This window comes from Bubalus bubalis, chromosome 18, assembly GCF_019923935.1.
Source record: "Bubalus bubalis isolate 160015118507 breed Murrah chromosome 18, NDDB_SH_1, whole genome shotgun sequence".
NCBI lineage: Eukaryota > Metazoa > Chordata > Mammalia > Artiodactyla > Bovidae > Bubalus > Bubalus bubalis.
Genome location: NC_059174.1, coordinates 52,974,699 through 52,999,233, shown reverse-complemented (window position 1 = coordinate 52,999,233; position 24,535 = coordinate 52,974,699). Strand labels below are relative to the sequence as shown.

Below are 24,535 nucleotides of genomic sequence, written 5' to 3'. Positions count from 1 at the left end.
CCCCCACCGAGTCCCCGCAGATAAAGGCCCAGGGCCGCCGCGCGTCCTAGGCATCTCCGCGTGTCCTGTCCTGCCTGCCATGTCTCGCCGCTGCACGCCACTCGCCTGGGTCCTCCTCGCCCTCCTGGGCCTCGGGGCGGCTAAAGACTGCGGCCCCATCGTGTCCCGCAGAGAGTGGAGGGCCCTGGGGTCCAAATGCAGCCAGAAGCTAAGACTGCCCGTGCGCTATGTGGTGGTGTCGCACACTGCGGGCGCCGTCTGCAACACTCCGGCCTCGTGCCTGAGGCAGGCCCAAAACGTGCAGCACTACCACATGCAGGAGCTGGGTTGGTGTGACGTGGGCTACAAGTGAGTGCACAGGGGAGGCAGGGCTGGAGCCGGGGATGTAGGCGAGAGGAGCGCGCGGGCACCGATTCTGGAGCCGCCTGATTCTGGAGCCGCCTGCAGCGTCTGTTTCTCCCCCAGCGTCGCAGCTTAGGGCTGGGCCTGGGCGTGTGCAGGCACTGCAGACGTGCAAGGGGGAGGGGAAGGGGCTGCAGTCCTGGCTCTGACCCCAGAGGAAGGGACAGCTTTTGCAGGGGCACAGGAACAAGCCCTGTGCACTGGATTCGCTTGGTAAAGTCTAGTGCCTGGTGAAGCCGGGGTTGGGGCTACAGTCCCAGCTCCATTTACCGCTGCTTGAGCCCTGGGGCAGGCATTCCCCTCTCTCAGCTTCAGGGTCATCTCCCTCCTCTGCATAGTCAACAGGGTCGTGGGCCACTCCATTGCTGAGCCAGCCAGTACTCCTTAGAACAGTGCCTGGCTGTGTGACCTCGGGCAGGTGTTGCCACCTCTCTGAGTAGCTATGGGATGGGGGCAGTGGCAGCTCATGGGGTTAGGGATGCAAAAAGGTGCACTAGAGCTGTGCTTGACAAATAGCAAGGGCGAGGGTCATTGTTTTTATTGTGGAAGATCAGGGGATAAGGAGGAGGGTTGTTGGGGAAATTGTGAGTGGCAGGGGCAGGGACAGGGATGGGGTGAGCAAAGGAGGGAGGAGTCCTCCTCCAGGAAGCCCTCCATCATTCTCCCATCCACAGTTTCATGATCGGAGAAGATGGGCTCGTGTATGAGGGCCGGGGCTGGAACATCAAAGGTGCCCACTCTGGGCCCACGTGGAACCCCATAGCCATCGGCATCTCCTTCATGGGCAACTACATGGGTAAGTGTCCAGCCATCAGTGAGGGGGCTGACATGGGTTCTGGGGGATGGCACTTCGTGGTGCGTCCTGGCTGGGAGGCTCTGCCACCTACAACCTCTGTGACCTCAGGCGTGATTCCGTTTCTCTGAGCCTCGTTTCCTCTTTTGGATAAAGTCCATTTCCAACCACACGGTTTCAGACGAGTTCATCTCTATAAAAGTTCTTAGGTCAGTCCATGAAGTGGAGGGTTAGGGTTAACCTGAGAAGTGCTTGGAATGAATTGCCATTTCCTCCTCGAGGGGAATCTTCCCGACCCAGGGATCGAACCCTGGACTCCTGCATTGCGGGTAGATTCTTTACCGTCTGAGCCACCAGGGAAGCCCCAGAAGCGCTTGATAAGTGGCAGCTACAGCTGTGGATCGGATGGGAAGGTCTGGGGGCAGAGGAGGGTGAATAAATGATCATCTTGAAGGCCGACACTTGTGGAGGGCTTGCTCTATCCATAGTCACTCATCTTATCGTCCCCCAGCCCTGTGGGCAGGTGCTGTCATTCTTCCCTTTCACAGACGAGAAAACTGAAGCACAAAGAGCAGTGGCAGGCCGGGTTCTGGGCCCAAGCGGGCCAGCTCGGAGTGCAAAATTACAGCACTGCAACACTCCCTCGGCCCTTGGAGGAAGCCCCAGCCTAACTCCCGCCTGCCTCTCCTCCCCCAGATCGGGTGCCCCCGGCCCGCGCTCTCAGGGCGGCCCAGAGTCTGCTGGCTTGCGGCGCAGCTCAGGGATACTTGACTCCTAACTACGAGGTCAAAGGACACCGCGATGTGCAGCAGACGCTCTCTCCAGGGGACCAGCTCTATGAAATCATCCAGCAGTGGCCACACTACCGCAGCGTGTGAGGGCCTGTCCGTCTTCTCACACCCCACCCATCCCATCAGAAACCCCACCGCCTTCCCCTGCCCCAATAAAGGCCAAGCTTAAACTGTATTCCTGTGTCCTGCCATATGCCTCTTCTCTCTTCCTCCCACAGACCTCAGCCACACTCCCCGCCCCGTCCCCCGCCCCCCGCCCCCCCCCCCCCCCCCCAGCGCTCTGACCTTGCTGGTGCTCAGAACCCAGAGGTCCCGACCCTGAACCAAGACCCCAGAGATTCCAGCTGGGAAGCAGCATCACAGCTCAGAACCCGGAGGTCTCAGGTCAGAGCACCAGGAATTAGCACCAAGTCCGCTGAGACGTCACCACCAGCAGCTCAGGAGTCCTCACCTCCTGGACAGTGAGCCATGCTACAAGATACCCCCTCTCTACCTCACCACCAAAGACATTCAGTGCAGCATCCCTGCTCGGATCGCTGTGGGGATGAGCTGCTCACTCCCAACCCTCGGGTCCCCCTCTTTCATCGCTTTAGAAAGTGCGGGAGTCTTTCCTGAGCCTGTAGCCCCATCTGCCTCCCAAGTCATAGCCAGAAATACACACAGGTCCCAGTTACACACCCTGCCATCCCAGCCACCAGATCTTCATTTCTCCCCACTCCACCCCCACCCTTCAGTCATAAACTGAGGGATCCCAAAGGCAAATATGTTTATTTACAAAACTCACTTACCCTCCCTCCCAGCATGCCATGCCTGCGGGAGGGGGTGGGGCCTCACACGCCTGAGACCCTCCCCAAGAGCACCAGGAGGGGCAGGGCCGGGACACACCGGCCCCGCCCCCACGCCGAATCCAGCGGTGGGTGGGGTTGGAGGTCCAGTCAGCATCCGAGGTCACGACCGCGTGTCCAGTTGGTTCATGTATGCCTGCAAGGCCTTCAGGCGGGCATCTATTTCGGCCATGTCAGCTGCCTGGTGGTCCGAGCTGTACTCTGTGAGAGCAAGCGTGGGTGTGGGGGTCTGTAAGAGGCCCAAAATCCTGCCCTCGGTACCATCCCAGTGGGCTCTGGGGCAGCAGAGGGGGAGGTGTTGAGTCCCAGGCTCACCTTTGATGGGAACCCAGCCCCCTGAACTGGCCAGGCGTCTCTGATGGTGACCGCGTTCAAGGGGGGTGGACTTCTGCTGCTGGGGATGGCGGGAAAGGGGGTCAGGCACCCTCTATTCCGGCACCCCCCAAATCCCACCAGAAATTCTGAACCAAAGGACCTCATAAAAATAAGGGGTGACATCTGCTGAGCACTTATGCAAAACAAGCTCCTTGTATCTTCACCAGAATCTTCTGAGGTGAATACCATTACAATTCCCATTTAGCTGATAAAGCAACTATTGATAGCTACAGAAGCTAAGTAACTCCCTGAATCACATAGGTTATAGCAAGCGGAGGCAGGTTTTAAGACCTGGCAATTTGAGGCCAGAGCCTCGCTGTTAATTGGCATCCCCTGCTCTCCCGGTGGGCTTCCCCTGTGACTTAGCGGTAAAGAACCTGCTGGCCAATGCAGGAGGTGCGGGTTCGATCCCTCAGTCGGGAAGATCCCCCTGGAGAAGGGAATGGCAACCCACTCCAGTATTCTTGCCTGCGAAATCCCACGGACAGAGGAGCCTGGTGGGCTACAATCCATGGGGTCGCAAAGAGTTGGACACGACTTAGTGACTAAACAACAGCCACCCTCCACCGCACCGTCATTCTCCCCTCCAACCCAAAGGTCTCAAACACTGCCTCCAGAGGAATTCCGAATCGCCCTTTACAACCCGACCCACTAGAATGGAATCACGGGAGAAAAAGAGCGCGAGCTTCTGGTGGTTTAATGCTGCCCCGCCTTCTCCAAAGCCCGAGGAAAGACACTCACCGTATTGAATCCACTCCACGTGGTGGGGCTGGGCGCCTTCCCCCTGCGGCGAACGCTGAGAGGAGGGAGTGATCAGGGCAAATGGGAAAAGTCTGGGGCACCTCCCATCTCGCACTCTTCGTCGGTTTCAGGGCTCCAGCCTCCATCACCCAATCTCCCCTCAAAAGAGTGTTTTGAATCTCCCCAGACATCCGTTTGGAGGCGGTCCTTTACCCCAGCCCAAGTTTTACCCTCTAGGGAGGGACTCAGAGAAATCCTCTAACTCGCTGCAGGAGCTGGCGGACGAGTAGCGGCTGCGGAAACTGTCCACTGGGGGGAGACGGAGAGTGTGAGCCTCCCGCACGGGCCACAGTCCCGCCCAGCCCGCTCGCCAGCCCAGTTACCCGAGGAGCTGCGGTTTCGGGAGCGGTTAGCCGCGTCTCCTCGACCGGTCACCACTGCCGGCGGCCGAGTCTGGCAAGACCAGGAGACGGATGGGCCGTCCCCGCTTCCTCCGCTGCCCAATCGGTTCCGCTGCTGCCTGGGGGACGAGAAATAAGACGTCCACCTGTGTGCCCAGTCCCGGGAAGGGCGTAGCTGCGCCCCTGCGGGTCACAGCTAAATAGGTGAAAACAATGCGGAGACACAGACCAGGAAGGGGTGCGAGAGACAAGCCAGGGGGAGAGGGGAGGCTGGCGATCAGGAGAGGAGATGGAGGTCGGGCGGGAAGCAGGAGCAGGCGACAGGTGATGGAGATGGGAGAAGGGGCTGGATGAGGGCACGCTTCAGAGCGGCAGGGAAAGGGGCAGGGCTACGGGCAGGTGAGGACGAAACATGCTCTAACTTCATCTTGATCTCTCTCTGCTTCTTCTCCTTGGCTTTCACAAAGGCTGTTGGGTCGAAACGGGGCACGCGACCACCTAGGACCGGGTGGGGGTGGGTGTGGAGAGAAGAGGAGGCTGGGGTCACCGGTTCACGCCCCCACAGTTCTAGTCCCACACACCTCCTCCCACGGGCAGGGAGGGCCGTCACGGACCTGTGGGCGAGGGCGAGGGGCGGGCAGGGCGGCCTCGACCCCGGCCTCCGCGGCCGCTCTCCCGGGATGAGGAGCGGGCGGCGCCACGGCCACGCGACGTCGAGCGCTCCCGGGACGTGGAAGCCCGATCTTCCCGCGCCGAGGGCGGCACCACCGGCGGGGTCCGTCTCCTGGGAGCACGACCCAACCCACTCTAAGTTTCCCACCGGTGACAACACTCTTCCCGGACTGCACCATCTCCGAACCTTCAGTCCCAACCCCCACCCTCCAACCCCGCCGTCAACTCCTAACATTCACTTCTTTTTTTTTTCTAACATTCACTTCTTACACACGGTCCTCACAGACCTTTCCCCAGGCTTCACCCGCTCAGAACCCCCCAACCACCCCCCTAAAAAAAACCATCTGTCAGTTCCCTACATTCTAACACATCCTCTCAGTAGACCCTTCTCCCAGAGGTCTCCCAAGCTCCCTGGAAATCATTCCCAATTTTTCAACACGCACCCCAATACATGGCCAGCAAACATCACCCGGATTCCCACCTGCTTAGCCACGCCCTCTCACTCAACTAGCCTTCAGGCTCCGCCCCTCTTCGGTCCCTAGCTCCAGGTCCGGCCTCCCGAATGCCGCCTCAGGCCTGCCCATCTTTCTACAAACCCCGCCCATCGTTTTCAACTACTGACTCCGTTCCTAAGCCGCTGGCAGCCCATTAGGTACCTCCCATCCCTCCATCCCCGCCCACTCTCAGGCCCGGCCGGTCCTCTCCAACCTCTCTGGGCCCCGCCCCGTCGCCCAGGCCCCGCCCAGTCACCTGGGCTCCGCCCCGCCTATCTCGCCCCGGAGCCCACCCGCAGGCGGGTCCGCAGCGCCGAGGCCCCGCCCCGGGCGCGCCCCTCACCCCCTCTTGTACAGGGCCAGCTCGGTGTTCAGCGCCTTCAGCCGCGCACGCAGGCTCCGCTCCGACGCCTTCACCTCTTCGAGCTGCAGGGAGGGAAGAGGGGCGTGGAGGTCCAGACTAAAGCCAAAGTCCGGGCCCCGCCAGCCGCCCCGCCCCCTCACCTCCTTGGCCAGGCGGCGGCAATCCTGGCTTCGACGGCCGGACCCGCGGTGCCCAAGGCCGCGCTCCTGCCGCAGCTCCAGCTCCAGGCCGCGCACGAGCCCGCGCAGAGACTCGACCTCCTGGCGCGCCGCCCGCCCGGCCACCGCCTCCTCGCGCAACCTGCCCAGCTGGGCCTCCAGCTCGCGCTTCTCAGACACCAAGCGCGACACCCTGGGAGACGGAAGTAGAAGGCGAATGCCGGGGCCGGGTGAGGGGCACGGTCCCATACTCTGCCCTTCTCCACCCGGGTGGGCACGCTCCGCTTGCGTTAGAGAAATGCAAATAAAAACCACCAAGAGATGCTGGGTTGACAGGACCTTTTTAAGACAGGGATCCAGCGCTCAACATCCACACCCACCAGTCCCAACATCACCTGACTGTAGGCAGATACACAGCACCACGGGGGAAGGCGTCCCAGAAACCTGCATCTCATTAGCCTAGCGGTTTAACCACCACTTCACGGGAAATACAGAGGTCTGGTCAAGGCTATGGTTTTTCCAGTAGTCATGTATGGATGTGAGAGTTGGACTGTGAAGAAAGCTGAGCGCCGAAGAATTGATGCTTTTGAACTGTGGTGTTGGGGAAGACTCTTGACAGTCCCCTGGACTGCAAGGAGATCCAACCAGTCCATTCTGAAGGAGATCAGCCCTGGGATTTCTTTGGAAGGACTGATGCTAAAGCTGAAACTCCAATACTTTGGCCACCTCATGCCAAGAGTTGACTCATTGGGAAAGACTCTGATGCTGGGAGGATTGGGGCAGAAGGAGAAGGGGATGACAGAGGATGAGATGGCTGGATGGCATCACTGACTCGATGGACATGAGTCCGAGTGAACTCCAGGAGTTGGTGATGGACAGGGAGGCCTGGCGTGCTGTGATTCATGGGGTTGCAGAGTTGGATACGACTGAGCGACTGAACTGAACATGAATCACAGTGATAAAATCAACAAGATCCCTGGTGGTCCAGTGGTTAAGACTTTGCCCTTGCTTCCACTTTAGAGGGGAAGGGGTTGGATCCCTGGCTGAGGAACTAAGATCCCACAAGCCATGTGGCAAAAAAGAGAAAAAATCCAGAATGTGGCAAACTGTATAAATAACCTGGCTTCTTCCACAAAGAAGCAGCATGAAAAAGTAAAGGGGGCTGTAATAAATTAAGAAACTTAAGAAGCACAACAAACTGTAATGTGGGGCCATATCTGAATACTTATTCACACAAGCAAATTACAAAAAGACATTTGTACACCCTGGGTATCAGATGACATTAAGGTATTTTTGTTAGTTTTGTTGGATGTCATAATGCCGCTTATGTTTGTTGCTTTTATCAAAAATAACCTTATATGTTAAAAGATAAATATTGAAATGTTTACAGAGGAGATCCAATATCTGGGATTTGCTTCTCAGAGGACAGGAAAGGGTGTAGATCATAGAAGATGGGCAAAATGTTTTAGATAACCATTGAAGCTGGGGCACAAGTACCTGTGTGTTATACTACTAGTTCTGTGCATGCTTGGAAGTTTTCCTAATTAAACGTTTTTTAAAAATCTGTGGCTCCCCTACACTCTCCAAGGAGCTTCTTCATCTGGTCCCTTCCAGCTGACTTCCCCTCTCCCCTCCTCTCCTCCCACCTCCCTCTCCCACGGTGCTCTTTGCAAATGCAGTTCCCTCCTCCTAAACCATCTCTCCTCCTCCTGGCAGGAATGACTCTACTCATCCTCCAAACATCAAGACCCCAGTGAAGCCTGCCTGGCCCCCCACCCCAGCCAGGGGTGAGGTCAGGTCCCTCTAGTCTCTGCCCCCCGGATCTCTGTACACTTCCTTCCCAACACCAGTCACTGATCAGCGTGATTATCTGTTTTCTATCTGTATCCTTCCTCCAGCTCTCAGGTCAAACCCGGTGTCGGGATCCGGGTTTTGTGGCCAGGCTGACTGTACCCAACTCTATTCCAGCTCCTACAAGCTGTGTGACCTGGGGCAGTTTCACTTCACATCTCTGTGAAGTTGGATTATAATAATAACACCTACTGATAAGGTTGTAGGAATCTATGAAGAGTGCTTAGACTGTGTCCAGTACTGAGTGATGGCTCAATAAACATCAAGTAGGGCCGGGAAGTGTACGTGGCACACCGTAGGAACTCATTAAATGTTAGATGAGTGAATTAATGAATCTTGGCCTCTTTCCAAACTCCCTAACTTCAAGTTGGGAAGAGGAAGGTAAGAATTGCCTGGCTATGGCTCTCAGAGCAGAGTGCGCCGTCTTGTGGCCAGTCTAGGAAACATGCACACACGAGGAAGAATCACAGGGTTCTCCAGCCCAAAGAGGTCTGGTGCTTCCTGAGCGCTCAGTCCTGCCACCAGCACACAGTGGCTGAGGAGGAAAAGGGGCTTGAGCTGAATGCTTGGATGCAAGGTCGAGCCTGGCCATAGTACTTTACTGTGTATGGGACAAATTCTCTAAAATCTCTGGGCCTCAGTTTTCCTCTATAAAATGATAGTAGTGCCTACTCTGGGAAGATTAAATGAATTAAATCATATGGCACTGAACAGAGTCCCTGGCACACAGTTAAGTGCTCAATAAACATTGCTGCTGCTGCTACTAACTCGCTTCAGTCGTGTCCGACTCTTAGCGACCCCATGGACTGCAGCCCACCAGGCTCCTCTTTCCATGAGATTTTCCAGGCAAGAGTACTGGAGTGGGTTGCCATTGCCTTCTCCGCAATAAACATTAGATACTGCTATTATTATTAATACTAAAAATAGTATTAGCCCTCCCCAATGTGTACCAAATAGGAAAAGGAGTACGTCAAGGCTGTATATTGTCACCCTGCTTATTTAACTTATATGCAGAGTACATCATGGGTAACGCTGGGCTGGAAGAAGCACAAGCTGGAATCAAGATTGCCGGGAGAAATATCAATAACCTCAGATATGCAGATGACACCACCCTTAAGGCAGAAAGTGAAGAGGAACTAAAAAGCCTCTTGATGAAAGTGAAAGAGGAGAGTGAAAAAGTTGGCTTAAAGCTCAACATTCAGAAAACTAAGATCATGGCATCTGGTCCCATAACTTCATGGCAAACAGATGAGGCAACAGTGGAAACAGTGTCAGACTTTATTTTTTGGGGCTCCAAAATCACTGCAGATGGTGATTGCAGCCATGAAATTAAAAGGTGCTTACTCCTTGGAAGGAAAGTTATGACCAACCTAGATAGCATATTAAAAAGCAGAGACATTACTTTTCCAACAAAGGTCCGTCTAGTCAAGGCTATGGTTTTTCCAGTGATCGTGTATGGATGTGAGAGTTGGACTGTGAAGAAAGCTGAGCGCTGAAGAATTGATGCTTTTGACTGTGGTGTTGGAGAAGAGTCTTGAGTCCCTTGGACTGCAAGGAGATCCAACCAGTCCATCCTAAAGGAGATCAGTCTTGTGTGTTCTTTGGAAGGACTGATGCTAAAGCTGAAACTCCAGTACTTTGGCCACCTCATGCGAAGAGCTGACTCATTGGGAAAGACTCTGATGCTGGGAGGGATTGGGGGCAGAAGGAGAAGGGGATGACAGAGGATGAGATGGCTGGATGGCATCACCGACTCGATGGACCTGAGTTTGAGTGAACTCCAGGAGTTGGTGATGGACAGGGAAGCCTGGCATGCTGCAATTCATGGGGTCGCAAAGAGTTGGACATGACTGAGCAACTGAACTGAACTGAACTGAATGTGTAGGACCCCTATCAGATGGAGACCAAGTCCCAAGCATACAGCAGGCACTCAGTAAATATGCTAGGAGCCCTTGCTTTCCTCACTTCACTCTTTAAGTCCCCTTGTTTTCAAAACATTCCCACCTTTGCACATGCTGTTCCCTCTGCCTAAAACACTCTTCCCCACCCCAAGAACCTATCAGGTTCCTGTTACAGCCTCCCAAAGCAGAGGCTCCCTTTCCTGTCTCATCCCATCTCTATTTGCAATATACTCAGGTGGGTATGTGATCAAAGTCTCTGCCCCCTGGGCTGGCACTACATCATGGTTAGGGAAAGGTCAGCAAAAAAGAGGTACTCGGGGAAGGTGGATTCAACTGAATAGAGCCCTGCCTCACACCCTGCCTTTGCACCTGCCTTGCCCTTTGTCTGGAACACCACCCTCACCAGGCAGGGTCAGGTCTCCCTCTGCACTCCCTCATCCATGGTGAATCTTCTCTGACTGCAGACATTGTCTCCCCCACTGGACTGGGAGCCCCAGGAGGACAGGACCAGGACTGTCTCAGTCATTGCTGTGTCCCCAGCACCATTAACACACGGCAGGCACAAAGGAGGGGCTCAGAATAAATATTTGGGGAATGAGGGAGGGCCATCTTTCCAACATTGCTAAGCACTGGGTCCTGCAGTGCATGATGGGATGTGTCCCCTCCCCCAGCCCCCACTGCCCACCCACCCCCAAGACTCACTGCTCCCGTAGGTGCCAGATCTCGGTTTCCCGGCCGTCCCGAGTGTCCTGGCCATCCAGCCCTCGAAGGCGGCTCAGCTCCTCCTTTAGTGAGCGAATGATTCCCTGCAGGACCACAGGGTCCGGCTTGCCCTGGTACGGGAGGGGCAGCGGGTAGTGAATCCTGAGAAGGATTAGAACCATGGCATCTCAGAGGCCAAGAATCTACCTGGGAAAGGACAGGTGACCATTTCTGGCCAAACACTACTACATGAAATTGGTTGAGAGTCTTCTGGGAACACTTGTTTTCCTGATGAAAACAGTAGATACAATTAGCAAGCACAGTTCTGTTCCATTTCCTTCTGCTTTGATACAGATGCAATGTCTGGAGGTCTGGCAGCTCTTTTGTGACCATGAAGAGATAAGGATGAGGTAAAAAAGCCAATACATCAAAGATGACAAAAAAAAAACAAAAAGAGAAGGAGCCCGAGTCCCTAATGAAGCTGTTGAGTAGCAGCCACCTACCTAGACATCTTGTTATGTGATAAACTATTGTTCAAGGCCCTGGTAATGGTTATTCTGATACTTGCAGCCAAACACAATACTAAACGACATAAACCTCAACACTGAAGATTCCAAAGGCAAAGCTTAAGCAACATCCCCACCTCGCCTTGGGTACCAGCGGTTCCTAAGTCCTAGCCACATCCTCTTCCACCTGACCACCAGCTACCAGCCTGGTGGGTACCCTTGTACCCACCTGTCAAACTCCACAGAGTAGATGAGGATCAGGTAGCGCTTGGAGTTGAGCTGGGCAGACCTCGAGGCCAAGGGGCCTGAGCGGCCCCCCATCTTTCGGTTCCGCAGGGACTCCAGATCTGTGTAGGTCAGCAGGTCAAGGGTGACCGACTCACTGCTCTGTTGGAGAGAATGGAGGAGTTGCCAAAAGACTCAACATGGCCACACCCAGAGCACCCAACCCACACACCCGGGCCATGCCCTGATCATTCGTTGGGCTAGCTGGGCTTGCCTACCCAGCCGTGGTAGGCTGTGGGTCAGGATGGCCCTCTGGCGCAGGAAATCATCAGAGGGACAAACTGGAAAGAACCGCAACTCTCAGCCACAGGAGACAGCTTAGTGGTGTGACTTCCAAGTGTTGTCTGCGCACCCCTGGGGGTCCCCAAGACCCTTTTAGGGGAGTACATGCAGTCAAAACAACTTGCAGAATAATAACTAAGATGTCATCTGCCTTTTCTTTCTGTGCTGACATGCGCACTGATGGTACAAAAGTCATGGTGGATAAAACTGCTGGTGCCCATTAGCAGAATTCAAGCCAGGGGTGTCGAATGTACTAGCAACTGCTATATATTCCACAGCTGCCACACAGTCTCCATGGGGGGGGGGGGGAACACACAAAGAAATAGATAAATAAAAACAAAATGAAACCTACGAATGTCCCTGATGAACCTGCAAAACTTATTAATCTTTTTGAATCTTGACCCTTGAGCACACAGGTGTTTACTACTCTGTGTGACAAAACAGAAAGTCCACATTTGGCTGCAGATCCAAGTATGACACTTTCTAAGAAAAGCACTTGTGGGGCTGAATTTGGAGCTAAATTAGCCACTTTTTCATGGAACACTATTTTTACTTGAAAAGGTACTGACAGACAAAACCATGGTTATTTAGTCTTTGATGTTTGGCAAGCATTTTCTCAAAAATGAACAAAGTGAGCCTGTCACTTGAAGAAGAACAGCTAACAGTATTTGTTGGCAATGATAAAATTCAACCTTTAAAGTGAAAATTCAAATTTTAGAAAACTTGTGCCTGCCACTGCGGGCTTGACAGCTTCTCAATGTTGAAAGATTTTCCTGGCCAGATCAGTGAGATATTAACAAATGTGACTTCCTGATACTGTATAATGAAATGTGTCAACCTCTGAAAGATCTGCACAATTCCATGAAGCAATATTTCCCAAATGACCAACTCCTGATGTTACAAGTGATATTACAAATCCATGATGTTACAAAATAGGTAAAAAGATACTTGCAAAGTACAAGATATGCCAATAGATTTTAATATGACAGAATAGGAAAAATTCATTGATATGGTCTCAGATTCCACATTGCAAGAAACCTTTCAGAAACTACCATGTATCCGATTTTAATGTGTGAGCAGAATTATCCAAAAAAACTATTAAAGGACTCCCTTTGCCAGCTACATATCCTCCTGAGAAGGATTTTTTTTTTTTTTTTTTCCCCCTGCATGTATGTCAACCAGGACACATCACAACAGACTGAAGAAGCACATGAGAACCTAGCAGTTATCTATTAAGCCAGACATTAAAGAGATTTGCAATAATGTTTTTTAAAAAAAACTACATTTCTTTCTAAATAATTTTGGTTTTGAGACTACTATTCATAAAAATATTACTTAGGTCAGTAACAGGTTTGTTATTGTTATTTTTAAATGAGTTCATAAATATCTTATATTTTTCTCAGTTTTAATTTATGACATGGCAAACAAATACTGCTAGATGAAACAGGCATAAACAAAAGCTGTTTGGTATCCTTGGTAATTTTTAAGCATATAAAGGGGTCCTGAGACCAAAAAGTTTAAGAACCTCTGGGTTAAATAAATCATGATGCATGGGTACACTTGAATGCTAAGCAACCACTAACAAGGATGACAAACTCAAAAGTTACAATAATAATAAAAACAGACAACACCTGTTTAGTGCTTATTGTGAGTCAAGCACTATTCTAAGCCTTTTACATATAACTCATTTAACCTGCATAACACTCTGAAAAGGGGACTATCACCCCACATTATGGATAGGGAAACTAAGACATGGACGGGAAGTAATTGGCCCCGGGCACCCAAGTAGTAAGCGGTAGTGATGAGTCTCACTTTTAGCATCCATAATCTTGGCCATTATGCTATTCTGCTTATAGACACCAAAATGTTAACAGTCTAAGGTGGGGGATAGAAAGGGAATTAAGACTCTCACTTTCTAAGTCACACACATTAATATCATCACAATTTTATGAGTGTAATTTTATCCATAATCAGAGAAATAATGCAGTTCACAGTTTTCAAACGATGTCTGAATAGTATCTACGTTCCAACCTGCTTCTTTTTTTCCTATTAATACTTTCAACTACTTGACATATATATTGTTTCAACTATCTGTCTAGTGGGAGCACTAGAATGTCAGGTTCGTGAGGGCAGATTTTGTCTCTTTTGTTCAGGGTTGTATTCCCAGTGCCTGGCACACAACAGATTCCCAGTAGATGAAATGATTAGCTACATCCACTGATATGACTAAATTTTTTATGAAATACTGTTGGATCTTTTTTAAAGGTTACAGAATACCTTGGGAAATTTATCAACTCTGTAAAATTAGAGATCTGCAAATATACACACCACACACGTTCACAAGTGAATAGAGAAATGGAGAGATGACTGGAGTGATTTTCATCAAAATACTAACAAAATATTACCCAGAGTGAGCATGAGGAATGCAGTGATTTTTACTTTTTTCTTTGCATTTCTCTGTGACTTGGATTTTCTCCATGAGAACCACCGTCACCACAATTACAATGAGAATACGCCGTGTACATTTGGGAAAGAAGAAAAGACAGCCCTATTTCTTCAATGAAAGAGAAGTAGAAGGTCTTGCATACATCAGACGGGCATCTACCCTGCCAGGGACCCAGAGGACAAAAACCTCCCCCAACCCTGGCCCCTACCTGGGTGAGGGCCGACTCCAGCATGTTACAGAAGATGCTGAACTGTTTGAAGTTCCCTGTCTTGTGAGTCAGATCTTCGATGACTAGGTAGAGAGAAAAGTCCTTCCTGAGCTCTGACCACTTGCCCAGCCCAAGGGCAATGCACTCAAGCTTTCCACCTTCCCCCAACACCAGTGCCTCTGGCCCGAGGGATGAGTCCTACACACCCTCCCCACCTTAGAGAGCTCTGGTCAGGTAGAAGGGGCAGGTGGGCAGCATCCAGACTGGCCTCATCTTCTGGGAGACACTGACTCTGGGGAAGGACAGGCGAGCCCACCCAGGCAGGCACACTCACAGTTGGCATCGAACTCGCCCCGCCACTGGTCGGCCGTCATCCGGTCCTCCACCTCCAGCTCTAGCACCTGCCCAGACACCATCACCCGCACAGCATGCTCCACACCCCGGAAGACGTAGTCCACCTGCAGGCCAGCAGGCTGGTCCATGGCCAGAGTCGCTGGAGAGGTGGATGAGACAGAGACCCAGAGGGGCTGAGAGCCCAGGCTCAGGAGCTGGAGGCCAGAATCCTGGTCCCACCATGCACCACCTTAGGAAGAGACTCTGCCTCTCTGTGCTTCAGTTTCCTCATCTGGAAAATGGGTACAGAAACAGCACCTACCTCATAGAGCTGTCATGAGGATTAAATTGAACAATACACATAAAGGCCCTGGGAACTGTGTTCTGCACGTTATTATGCCTAATATATGCTGATTAATAGAATATATGATTTCCAATAAGAGAATCATGATTAATACTATTATTAATTTATTAATCCTTATATGCATTATATATTTATTACTTATTCATTTATTCAAACGTTTGTGAAGAAAAGTCAAGCTGGAAAGAAAGATGGAGCATTGAGATCAGGCTGGACAGGGATTTTAAATAGGGGGTCAAGGGCAGGCCTTCTGTGGAGGTGACATTTGGGCAGAGAACTGAAGGAGGTCAGGGAACAAACCATGTGGCTACCCCTAAGGAGAGTGGCCCGAGTCAAGAGAAGAGCCAGTGCATGGCTAACAGATTCTCCATGAGACACCTGAAGCATTTAAACTGAATTAATCATTGATCTTCTTCATTAGTCCACTGCAAGTATAAGTACTTTCTCTTAGCCAACAGGACTACTACTCACTGTTAGTGCTAGAGAAGCTGGAGGAGGGGGTCAGGCCGCCATCCTCAGCCTGAGTTCTAGGGAGTCATTCAGAATGCCAGCCCCGGGCTGCCTGGGTTCATAACCAGGTTCAGCTCTGGGCATGTACATGGGCAAGAAACTTAACCTCTCCTGGAGCTAGATTCCTTACCTTTAAAGCACATGCTCTGCCATACAGAGTGAAGTAAGTCGGAAAGAGAAAAACAAATATTGTATATTAACACATATATATGGCATCTAGAAAAATGGTAAGGATTGGGAACCATTTGGTACGGAATGGAACCTACCTGCAGGGCAGGAATACAGATGCAGATGTAGGAAATGGTCTTAAGGACTCAGGCAGGGGGAAGGAGGGAGTGGGACGAATTGAGAGAGTAGCACTGATATATATACACTCTAACTCGTGAAATAGATATAGCACGGGGAGCTCAGCTTGGTGCTCTGTGATGACCTAGAGGGGTGGGGTGGAGGGTGGGTGGGAGGGAGGCGCAAGATGAGGGGGATATATGTACATTTATAGCTGATTCACATTGTACAGCAGAAACTAATGCAACATTGTAAAGCAATTGTACTCCAGTTTAAAAATAAAAAAATAAAGCACATGCTATCCGGGGTGCTGGGGATATGATGAGAAACCAGATTCTATCCCTACCCTCAAGAAGGTGGCAATAGTTAGAGACAAAAAAATGTCAAGAAGAGGAGAAAGAGGATGCTAGGGGGTGGGGGTTGCTCCTTTTAGCTAAGGGGGCCAAGGAAGGGCCACCCCCTCCCCACTGAGCAGAGGCCTGGATGGAAGAGAGGAGACAGGTGAATATCTGAGGAATAAGCTCCATGTAGAGGGAACAGCCAGGCACAGGCTCCAAGGTGGGATGTTCCTAGTTTGTTCTGAAAACAGCAAGGTCAGCGTGAGGGAGGGAGAGGGGAAAGTGAGGAGATCAGAGATGTAACGGGCCAGATGATGTTCCTGCAGGTCTTTGTAAGCCCATAGGAGGATAACAGCATTCATCTCCCTGGACTGGCGTAAAGATTAAATGAATTAATCATGTAAAAATCCTCAGCAAAATTGAGCCACGTGTGACACACACCAAGCATTCAATACGGACGGATCGGCATCATCATCATTTTTTTTTATTGAAATGTAATTGATGGACATTATGTTAGTTTCAGGTGTACTACATGGTGACTTGACATCTGCACACATGATGGAATGATCACCACGATAAGTCGAGGAAACATCTGTCCCTGTACAAAGTTACTTCAGTATTATTGACTATATGATGTGGCTTGCTTTATAACTGGAGGTTTGTACCTCTTAATCCTCTTCATCTATTTCATCCCCACACCTGACCATCATTATTCTTGTTATTACTACTTTGCGGCTGTTTCTGAACTTGAAAGGGACTAGAAAGACAAGGCAAGCCCATTCTCTCCCCAGTGTACAGATGGGGAAACTGTGGCTCCGTGAGAAAAAGAGCTCTGTCCAGAGTCCCACGGGTGCTCCAAAGACAGAGCCACCAACAGCTGCCCCCCACTCAGATCACAGGGACCCCTCCTGTGCTTAACTTCCTTCTCTTTAGTCCTTCCTTCTCTTTAGTCTCTTTAGTCCTCACACTTTCCCCAGTTTAGTCCTTCCTGAAGTCTGATATTAGAAAATCTAATATTTTGAGAAAAAGACGAGCCCTGGGAATTCACTGTTTATCCAGTGGTTAGGACTCCTTGCTTTCACTGCAGAGGGCCTGGGTTCAATCCCTGATTGGGGAACTAAGATCCTGCAAGCCAGGCACAGTGCAGCCAAAAAATAAATAAATAAAATTAAGTGCCACTATTAAAAAAAAAAAAAAATGAGCCCTGAATCTCTTAGGTCAGTGATTTTTAATCTTTTTAGAGTCCTAGAGCCTTTGCAAATCTAATGAGATCTCTTAAGTCTCCCCAGATAAATGAATAGATCCAAAACCTTTGCTAAGTAATTTCAGGGCCTCCCAGAATAGCACTCCTGAAGCCCATCCACAGATCCCCTTTCTCAAAGGCCCAAGGACAATTGCCTGAGCCCCAGACATCTTGAGAGGCTTCTCTGACCCTAGGTCCAGGCTCTTAACTTTATTTGGGGACGGCGTCTCTGGTGCTTTGGAGGTGCTGATGAAATCTGGAGACCACTTTCCCTCGGAAAATTCACACTCTCACAACTGTACTTTCATTCTCCGGAGTTTCAGAAATGGGGGTTAATAATTCCTGACCTACTGGCAAACAAACAGCTACACATTTCAACATATCCCTCATTCCCTGGCCCTCAATACGGGTGCCAGGCAGCGCTGGCCCCGCCCCACCGGGTGTTCTAAACCCCGTCTACCCACTCTGCCCCGCCCACGCCGCAAGCCAATCAGCGGCCGCGCCGTCCAGGTTACCAAGGAGTCAAAGACAGCTGCGGAACACCTGATGAACCACGCAGCCTAACCGCCCCTAATTCACCAACGTACTCGTGGTACCTGATCCGGGAGACAGAGCAGGAAGAGGGCCTGCCCCACCCGATCCCGGCTGCTAACCCGGCCCCGCTCTCCTCCTTACCCATCCCGCACAAAAGCCCCCCATTCATAGCCCTTCAGTTGCTAACAGGGACTTTCTCATCCAATTGTCCTGATGACACACCCGCCCACCTCAGTCCCCAGATATTAAGCCCCTGAATATTTTGCCCGAATTCAATCCTCTCCTTACACCTGCCTCCTTCACCTGCACAAACTTTACCCGCTCCCCTCCCTCCATTCCCTCTTCTAGACAGAATAACCTCCACACTCGCCAGCCAGTTCGACTCTCCTCCTCCTGACCCCAGCTCCCCAACACTCATTCCCTATATTCTGGCCACTACCCCCTCTCCCAGTCCCCCATGTTCTACTGGGGCTCCCCCTACATTCTAATTGAATTTTGTCCCCCCTACGCTGTTCCGCCTGGATTCTATCCGCATATCAGCCCAAGGTTCTACTCCACACACACCCCATTTTTCAGCCTGTATTCCATAACCCTTGTATTTCATCTGGATTCCGTCCCCTCTCAAATTCTATGTATACTCCCTCTCTCGCCCGCCCCCCACATTTTCCATTTCTCTTCCCTTGATCACCACGCCCGGACACTGCGATCCTCCAGACCCTGAGCCCCTCCTCCCTCCTTCACGCCCGACCCCACCCCCATTGTCCTTCTACCTGCATCCCCCATCCGTGCTCTGTGACCGCCGACCAGTGGCCCATCCTGGTTGCTGGTTTTGTTCCAGTACCAGGTCTCTACTAGCTTCTCTCCACCTCAGCTTTCTGACACGTCCCCCCTCCCCAACCCAGCGGGGATGCCTTGCCTTTGAGGCGCCGCCCCCCCACCCCACCCCCGTCAACCCGTGACGTCAGAACCTCCACTTCGTGCACTAAGTGTGGACTCTCCAGCGCCCCACTCTGGGCCACACACCTAACCCCATTTCTTTGGCCTCATGACATCATGGTTTTAGTGCATGAGTGCACGCGCGCATACACACACACACTCATTTTCCAACTCCCAGCCCTCCCATCTTTCGCTAAAGTGACCCACCTGTGCATTTTCAATGTTGCATTATCACCCCAGCTCCTCTTCCCAAACTGTGCTCCCTGGATATTTCAGATTTCACAGGACCGACGAAAGCTGACAATCCTTACGCTGGGCTCCCCCAAAACAAATCCAAATCACCACCTCCCACACCAGACATGGGTAAATCCCCACCCCTGGCAGTCCCCACCCTTGATGGTTGTTTCCCCACTATCTGCCACCCCCAAACAGTCCAGCCAGTCATGACCTAGTGTGCACATGCATGCACACACACACACACACACACGCGTGCACGCGGCCTGGCCTAAGTAACTCCTCCTAGCCCCATTCCAAGCTCATGGCCCTTGTCCCCCCCGCCTCCCCCCCATCACATGGGTGAATTAGGGCCGAACAGATCCCCCTCTCCCTTAGCCCTGCACTCCAAAAGACCAAAGTCTTCCACACTATCCCCTTTGAATGTATAGACCCCAAAACCCTTTAAGACACCCCACCATCCAGACCTCCATAGTGCACACTGAAGCCCATCATCACCCCCTGGGATATCAGACTCTCCCTCCCCTGCCATCCTTCAAATGTGTTTTGCCTTAGATAAACACCATGCCCACTTAACAACCAATGATTCACCATTAGTTTCACTCTCTGGTAGGTACTGTAACCATCCCCCATTTTGTAGAAGATGAAACTGAGACTTGCCTGGAATCCTGCAGTGAGGGACTGGCACATTCACCCTCTACTCATTCCTCAGTGGCCCTTCCCTGACTACCTTCCAGTTCCTCCCCTAACCCTCTGCTCCTTTCCCTCCCAGAACAAATCCAAATGGGGCCTCACACCTTAAGCACAGTACACAATGTAAGTTGGGGACTCCAGGATTCAGATCCTAACCCGCAGTATGACCCCAGGCAAGTCATTTAGCCTCTCCCAACCTCTCCCCATTGGTGAAGCAGGGATAATAAGAACTCCCACCTCACATAGGATTATTGTGGGAACTGAATTAGTCAGTATATATAGGATGCTTCAAATAGTGCCTGGCACTTGGTCAGCTATTACCATCTGTACAACTAGCTGATGATAAGTTGGCAAGCCAGATGCCCATGAAGGCACAGCCATTTTGACCATTCTTGTATTTTCAGCTCCCCGGGCCTGGCACAGATCAGAAGCTGCTTGTGAATTCATGCTCAATACCAGGAGACAGGGTTCAAGGCACTGGAGATACAGGCAAGGTCTTCTCCTCTCAGCTCACTCCTGTCATCTTCCAGGTCTCAGCTCCAATGTCCCCCCCTGCAGGAAGCCCTCCCTGACTCCCAAGCTGGGTAAGGACTGCCTCAATCACTTCAGGGTTCCCAACACCAGCCAGCACCAGGCCAGCTACAAAGGGGAGTTGACTGATGAAGAGTTCCACCCCGAGCTCTGAACTTACCTGTTTCTCAAAGTAAGGAATGCAGACCTTCAGCTTCAACATGGGAGTTGGTGACAAGGCAGTGTTCTGGGCGTGGTCCCAAAGCTAGAGGCAGAATCTCTGGAGGTGGGTCTAGGAATCTGCATTTCCCACAAGCTTCCCCAGCACGAACTAGAGCTGAGATCTTCTGCTCCTGGCCACCACAATCTGCCCAATGTATGACCCCATCTAGACCCCAACACACAACCCAACACCCTCCCAAAGCTTAACAGTCCTGCCCTATATCACAGGAGACCTCTCAAGAAATGTAATGGTGAAACAGTACAAATAACACCTTTAAGTGGAGAAGGCAATGGCATCCCACTCCAGTACTCTTGCCTGGAAAATCCCATGGACGGAGGAGCCTGGTGGGCTCCAGTCCATGGGGTCGCTAAGAGTCGGGCACGACTGAGCGACTTCATTTTCACTTTTCACTTTCATGCATTGGAGAAGAAAATGGCAACCCACTCCAGTGTTCTTGCCTGGAGAATCCCAGGGACGGGAGCCTCGTGGAATGCTGTCTATGGGGTCACACAGTGTCAGACACGACAGAAGCGACTTAGCAGCAGCAGCAACACCTTTAAGTACTATGCACGTTTCCAGTTGCTGAGTTCTAGATCCACTTGGAGCCCACACTCTAATGAGGGACGTCGAAGTAGCCCAGTGGATACAAACAAACACTAAGCTAAGTCAAGTAGTGGTGAGTGTTATGAAAAAAAAATAAAGCCAGAGGGTGACAGGAGCTATTTTGGTTTGGGTTGTCAGTGAGAGCCTGGGGGAATTCATTGCAGACAGAGGGGACAGCAAGTACATTTCCCAAGTGGAGATTTTATTGCTGTTTGACGGACAGCAAATAGGTTGGGGCAACTGAAGCAGGATGAACAAGTGGGATTGGTGGGATTTGAGAGCATGAAGGAGGGGGAGCTGGATCAGGTGGGGCCTCGTAGGCTTGGCGAAGACTTTTACTGCATGAGATGGGAGCCATGGGGGGGGTTATGAACAGCAGAGCAACATGATCTGACTTTTGAACTAACTTGACTGTGGGGTCAAGGGTAGAGGCAGGGAAGTCAGTGAGAAGGCCACTGCAGCAGACCAGGTAAGAACAGGTGATGGCTTAGGCCAGAATGTAGCAAAGGAGGTGGTGGGATATGACTGGATTCTGGATGTGGTGTTTTTCTTTTTTTTAAGCTATGCTGTGTGACATGTGGGATTTTAGTTTCCTAACCAGGGATCGAACCGGCACCCACTACATTGGAAGCGCAGAGTCTTAACATTGAACCACTAGGGAAGTCCCATGTGTTTTGAAGGTTGATCCATGAGATATGCTGACTGACGGATAGTACGTGGGTGAGAGAACAGGAAGGAGTGAAGGCCGACTCCAAGGTTTGTCCTGAGTACCTGGAAGGATGGAACTGTCATCAACTAGGTTTGGAGGCTGAAGGGGAAAACTCCAAGTTTAGTTTGGGACACGTTTTTGAAGTCTGTGTGTCAGCTGGACTTCCAAGTAGAGAAGAGCCAGCCACTGCACATATGAGCCTTGAGTTCAGGGTAGAGACTCCAAATGGAGATACACACTTAGAAACATCATTACATAAACAGTATATGAAACCAAGAGGCTGGGTGAGGCCACCAGGTGAATGGTATAGCCAGAGAAGAGAGAAGGTCATTCTACTGGTGATGAAGCTGAGGCACAGAGGGTTAAACAACTCACCCAGTGGCAGGGCCAACGTTCAAACGCAAGCAACCCAATGCCAGAGCCCACACTCTTAACCACCCGTGGCGTTATTAAGAAGTCTGAGTTAATTCACATGCAACATTTGGTAGGTGCCTGTCACACAGTTAGCCCTCAGTAAACGTTACGTGTATCAAAAGCCTTCACAAGTCATCAAAACGCACTCTCATCCCTGGAGTCTTCACTCATTCCTTCCCACAATATTGTTCTTCATCTGCCCTCCACTCAAATCAAAGCTTGTTAACAGATGGCAGGGACCTCCACCACTCCACATCGCGCTGTAATAACCCTCTGTCTTAAAACCTCCCAATAAATTGCAAGTCTGTCCTACAAGGGCATTTCTACGTTTCACCATCTGCTGTATCCTACTTTACACACTTTCCAAGTTCAAGAGCCTCATGCGAAACAGAAAACAGCCCCCGACTCACATACTACCCTCTGTCTCACAACCTCTCACGAAAGCGCCTACCCGTGTTAAAGGCAACCCCTCCCGAGTCTCACACTACTAGGTCAGATGCCTGCTCAGCCCATTCTCCCCTCAGAGCACCCCCTGGCCCCCAGGATTGCTACCCCGACCCACGCACCCGCAACCCTAGCCATCTCTCACCTTCTCCAGGGACGCCCCTCCTCGCGAGCGGTTCAACTGCCGAAGCTCCAACCCCGCCCCAGGATCCGGCCTTCTCGCTGCTGATTGGTTCTGGCTTGCTCGCAGCCAAGATCTCATTAGTCAAAACAGACGCCCGTCACTTCAGCCCCCTCCAGAGCTTGGTCAACTCGGAAGAGAAGTTCCGAAATGTGTCGGAGCGTCAGTCTCCTCTCCAATCACTATTGGCTGGAAACTACTGCCAATCATAGAAAGAAGGTTGTTCCTCGGAGAGGGAGGAAATCCCGGAAGTAGCTCTTTGACTCCGCCCACAACCCCCTGCGGCAGAGCAGACCACGCCCATATGGAGGGGCAGGGGCGGGACGGGTAAGCGTCCGAAGCACATGCGCAGAGGGAGGTCTTCGCCTCGGGTTAAGACGCTAAGGAAATGTTCTTAGCGTGAAGACTGGTTGAGATTTATCGTCGGTCGGTGTGTTCCAAGCCTGCACTTAGCAGTTTGCAGGCCTTGGCTTATTTAAAATTAGCAAAAACCCTGCACTGTGGGAGCTATTATAATTCCCATCTTGTCACTAAGGAAATAGGCTCAGAGAGGTACAGCCACTGGCCCGGGATCACACAGCTTGAAAACTACCCCTATTTTGGTTTAAGAGTTATCAACAGGGTGGATATAGCTTACAGAATTTAATAGGGGAGTAAGGGAGGGGAGCGTTCTTTAAGAAAAGGAATACAAAATCGCTAACAAAATTCGGTATGGATGTGAAAATTTACTTAGAATGTGAAATAATAACATATTTCATATTTAAAAGAGCTGGCAAATACCACAAACATTGCAAAATCCCAGAAGATAATGTAATGTTTTTTATTAATTTACTGCCTGACACACCTCTCTGGTTATGTTTCCTACTTTTTTGGCTGCATGTCCCTATTTCATAATATCCTTACCTCATAATATCCTCATTTACAGAGAGAGAGAAAAGTAAATTATCTTTCCTCTAGCATACTTGATGGAACTTTTTTTTAGTCATTGTCATTTGGAAAAGGTTAACAAGACAGTATTGGTGATGTCATCTAAGTATTTTGGAAACATGGGGAAAGTTTCATGAAGTTTGTGGTTCAGAGGGTAAAGTGTCTGCCTGTAATGTGGGAGACCCAGGTTCGGTCCCTGGGTTGGGAAGATCCCCTGGAGAAGGAAATGGCAACCCACTCTGGTACTCTTGCTTGGAAAATCCCATGGATGGAGAAGCCTGGTAGGCTACAGTCCACGGGGTCGCAAAGAGCTGGACACGACTGAGCCAACTTCACTTTCAGCTCATCTTAGCTACACATTTTGGAAAATGTTTCTACATTCTAACTTCTGGCTCAGTCCTTTTAATTCCTGATTCACTTTCATTATGCAGGTGCTTCTGGAGTAGATCTCTTGAGGACCATTAATACAACAACAAACTGGCCTTGTACCTAGTGAATTAGCACCTTGGACAATAGGATCATTCTGGAAGCCATTCGAGACACCAGGACAACTGGTTAGGTAATTCAGTTCAGTTCAGTTCAGTCGCTCAGTCGTGTCCGACTCTTTGCGACCCCATGAATCGCAGCACGCCAGGCCTCCCCGTCCATCACCAACTCCCGGAGTTCACCCAAACCCACACCCATCAAGTCAGTGATGCCATCCAGCCATCTCATCCTCTGTCGTCCCCTTCTCCTCCGGCCCCCAATCCCTCCCAGCATCAGAGTCTTTTCCAATGAGTCAACTCTTCGCATGAGGTGGCCAAAGTACTGGAGTTTCAGCTTTAGCACCATTCCTTCCAA

The 24,535-nt window shown here is 51.0% G+C and overlaps 2 protein-coding genes across 10 annotated transcripts; one reads left to right on the top strand and one right to left on the bottom strand.

The window, feature by feature from the left end:
- Window positions 1-2,107, top strand: PGLYRP1 (peptidoglycan recognition protein 1). The gene is given in 3 exon segments (NM_001290934.1): window positions 1-348; window positions 1,077-1,198; window positions 1,892-2,107. Coding segments are annotated over 3 exon segments (573 nt in total). The 5' UTR covers window positions 1-79; the 3' UTR covers window positions 2,074-2,107.
- CCDC61 (coiled-coil domain containing 61) lies at window positions 920-22,888 on the bottom strand. Of its 9 annotated transcripts, none has more exons than XR_003104705.3 (15): window positions 22,733-22,888; window positions 14,552-14,710; window positions 14,218-14,300; window positions 11,226-11,383; window positions 10,491-10,652; window positions 6,019-6,229; window positions 5,858-5,940; window positions 4,963-5,132; window positions 4,771-4,846; window positions 4,331-4,467; window positions 4,178-4,256; window positions 3,948-4,002; window positions 3,147-3,225; window positions 2,775-3,032; window positions 920-1,610 (listed from the first exon to the last, which is right to left on the bottom strand). XR_003104705.3 is itself a non-coding variant. In XM_025269354.3 (14 exons), exons 1-14 carry the CDS (start codon window positions 18,602-18,604, stop codon window positions 2,935-2,937), a joined length of 1,563 nt encoding a protein of 520 aa, XP_025125139.3. In that variant the 5' UTR covers window positions 18,605-18,616; the 3' UTR covers window positions 2,736-2,934. The 9 variants fall into 9 exon arrangements, 2 of the variants coding, with proteins under 2 accessions (XP_025125139.3, XP_044786710.2); XR_003104707.3 differs by lacking the exon at window positions 22,733-22,888 and adding an exon at window positions 20,376-20,775; XR_006545849.2 differs by lacking the exon at window positions 22,733-22,888 and adding an exon at window positions 18,592-18,616.
- Window positions 22,889-24,535: the final 1,647 nt, after the last annotated feature.

Bases quoted from the DNA above. Each gene is read 5' to 3' on its own strand.
- CCDC61 (XM_025269354.3), bottom strand. The intron at 4,468-4,770 runs GTTAGAGCATGT...CTCGTCCCCCAG, and splicing joins CAGAGAGAGATCAAGATGAA to GCAGCAGCGGAACCGATTGG. The intron at 3,226-3,947 runs GTGAGTGTCTTT...CGCCATCCCCAG, and splicing joins CGTGGAGTGGATTCAATACG to CAGCAGAAGTCCACCCCCCT.